Here is a 2,237-nt window from a genome sequence, read left to right as displayed (position 1 = left end):
AAAAAAAAAAAAAAAAGAGAGAGAGAGAGAGAGAGAAAAAAAAAAAGTAGCCAGCAGGTGGCGTGGTGGTTAAAGGCACTGGACTCCTATGTGGCTGACCATGGTTCAAGTCCCGGATCTGGTGGCTTGCTTTCTCACTTTCCCCCTCTTTCTGTCTCTCTCTGATCAAACTGGAAAATAATAATAACAATAAAGTTAAATTTTAAAAATAAAACAAAACAGGAAAAAAATTTAAAGATAGATAGATAAATAAATAAATAAGGGACAACAGAGGCACTGTGGTAAAATACATAAGGAAAGGCTCTGGGTTTGAGCCTGAAGATGTTCCTGAAACTGGAGGTGGACAGCAATGTCAAGATCCTGTTAGGGACACACATTCTACTGTCTTTTACATGAGGTGTGTGCTCTCTCTCCAAAAATTAACTTTATACATAAACGAATAGAACAAAAACATAGAATAGAGGTGCAGAAACACAAGGCTCATTATAAATAAACCATCGAAATGTAAATATAAAATACAAAAGCCATACCAACTACAAAATTAGGTAAAACACTTCTATTTCCTGTATAGACTGAAGAAGGCAGGCTTATTAGTTTTTAACCCTCTATCTGATATATTTTTGTATTCCTCACAATCCCTCAGCTAAAAAGAGATTAGCTTCACTTATTCTCTTCCTCCTACAGGAAAAGCAAAATTAATCTGGAGTCATAGATAGGAGATCAGTGTAAGAACAGTTACCTGTGCCTTTGATCTTCCAACATGTTTCTTTTGAAACAAAAACTGCCTGTTGAGGTTGCTGACATCAATAGTATCCAGATCAATCTACAAATGCATAAACCTCAGATAAATCATAAATATTCTGGTATATTTGAACAGCGTAACTATCCTCAGTATCCATAATCCAGAATTATTGGTATTTTCTATATTAGCAGCGAAAATGCTTTTCAAGCCAGTTATCCCAAAACTGTTAATTTAATAAAAATGGTGTAATGCATGCAAAAGAACCAAGACTTTTTTTAAAGAGGTTTTTGCTATAGGGCTCATGCACTCGCCAGAAAGAAAGACAGAGAGATAGAAAGCAAGAAATCACCCCCTGGGGGGATGGCCCCACTGCAATCCCTTCTCCATCTTCCTGTCAGGATCTTGGGTATGGACGCATACGCATCCAGCTTGAGTTTAAGCCACCGGGTCCAGGGACGTGAACCACAGTTGACTACATGGGAGTCCAGCAACATAGCTAGCACACCAACTGCTGGTCCCCAGAACCAAGATTTAATGGCAAAAAAAAAAAAATGGCCTCAAAAATATTTGGAAGGGACTAGCAAATGGCATGGTGGTTAAGGCGCCAGATTCCCACGTGGCCCACCATGGTTCAAATCCCAAACCTGGCAACTTTGCTTTTTCACTTTTCTATCTCTCTGGTCAAATTTAAAAATAAATAATAACAACAAATTAAATAAATAATTCTTTAAACATTTTTGAAGGAAAAATCCTCATCCTTAAATAATTTCACTTACAATTAAGGATTGTGAAAGGAAACATATACACATGGTTTAAAAGTATCAGGTTCTGGGAGCTAGTAAGTTGCATAGTGGTTAAGACGCTGGATTCCCATATGGCTGACAGAAGTTCAAGTCCGGGACCCAGAAGCTTGAAACTCAGGCCAGGTGTGTGTGTGCATGTCCAAAATCCTGAGAGGATAATGGAGAAGGAATTGCAGCATGACCACTCCCCTGGGGGGGGATTTCTCGCTTTCTGTCTCTTCAGCAAGTGCATGCTTCCTCTAGCAAAACTCCAAAAAAAGTACGTTTCGGGGCCAGCAGATGCTGTAGCACTTAAGGCTGGACTCCCACAAGGCTGACCATGGTTCAAGCCTCAGATCTGTCAGCCCAAGGATCATGCTGGGTACCTGTGCATGCGTGCCCAAGATCCCAGGAGGAGAATGGAGGAGAAGGGATTTTGGTGTGGCCACTCCCCCACCCTGAGGAGGTGGAGCAGCGATTTCTCTTTCCATCTCACTGTCTCTCTCCAGCAAGCACGCATGTCCTATGGCAAACATCTTTAAAATAAAAAGCAAAGTATCACGTTTTAAGTCTAATCTAACCCTTGCTTAAAAGTAAGAAAAAGATGGCTAAAATAATTTTCATCACATTTTAATAAACCTCTACAAACAGTAACCGAATGCTAATTTTGAAATACACCAATGATTTTGACTATAATTTAATGACAATCAAAA

At 39.4% G+C, this 2,237-nt stretch overlaps 1 protein-coding gene across 1 annotated transcript in view; it reads right to left on the bottom strand.

Annotated features, from left to right (window-relative positions):
* The window catches only part of UBA2 (ubiquitin like modifier activating enzyme 2), a gene marked incomplete at its 5' end in the record, with an annotated part of 39,227 nt that extends 38,404 nt beyond the window's left edge, over positions 1-823 (bottom strand). Inside the window, 1 exon segment of the mRNA XM_014585434.1 lies at positions 740-823. Coding sequence (XP_014440920.1) covers positions 740-823 — 84 coding nt within the window.
* Positions 824-2,237: the final 1,414 nt, after the last annotated feature.

This window comes from Tupaia chinensis, unplaced genomic scaffold (assembly GCF_000334495.1).
Source record: "Tupaia chinensis unplaced genomic scaffold, TupChi_1.0 Scaffold149922_1, whole genome shotgun sequence".
NCBI classification, from domain to species: domain Eukaryota; kingdom Metazoa; phylum Chordata; class Mammalia; order Scandentia; family Tupaiidae; genus Tupaia; species Tupaia belangeri.
The sequence above is the reverse complement of the archived record's forward strand: the minus strand, read 5'-3'. Positions and strand labels throughout refer to the sequence as shown.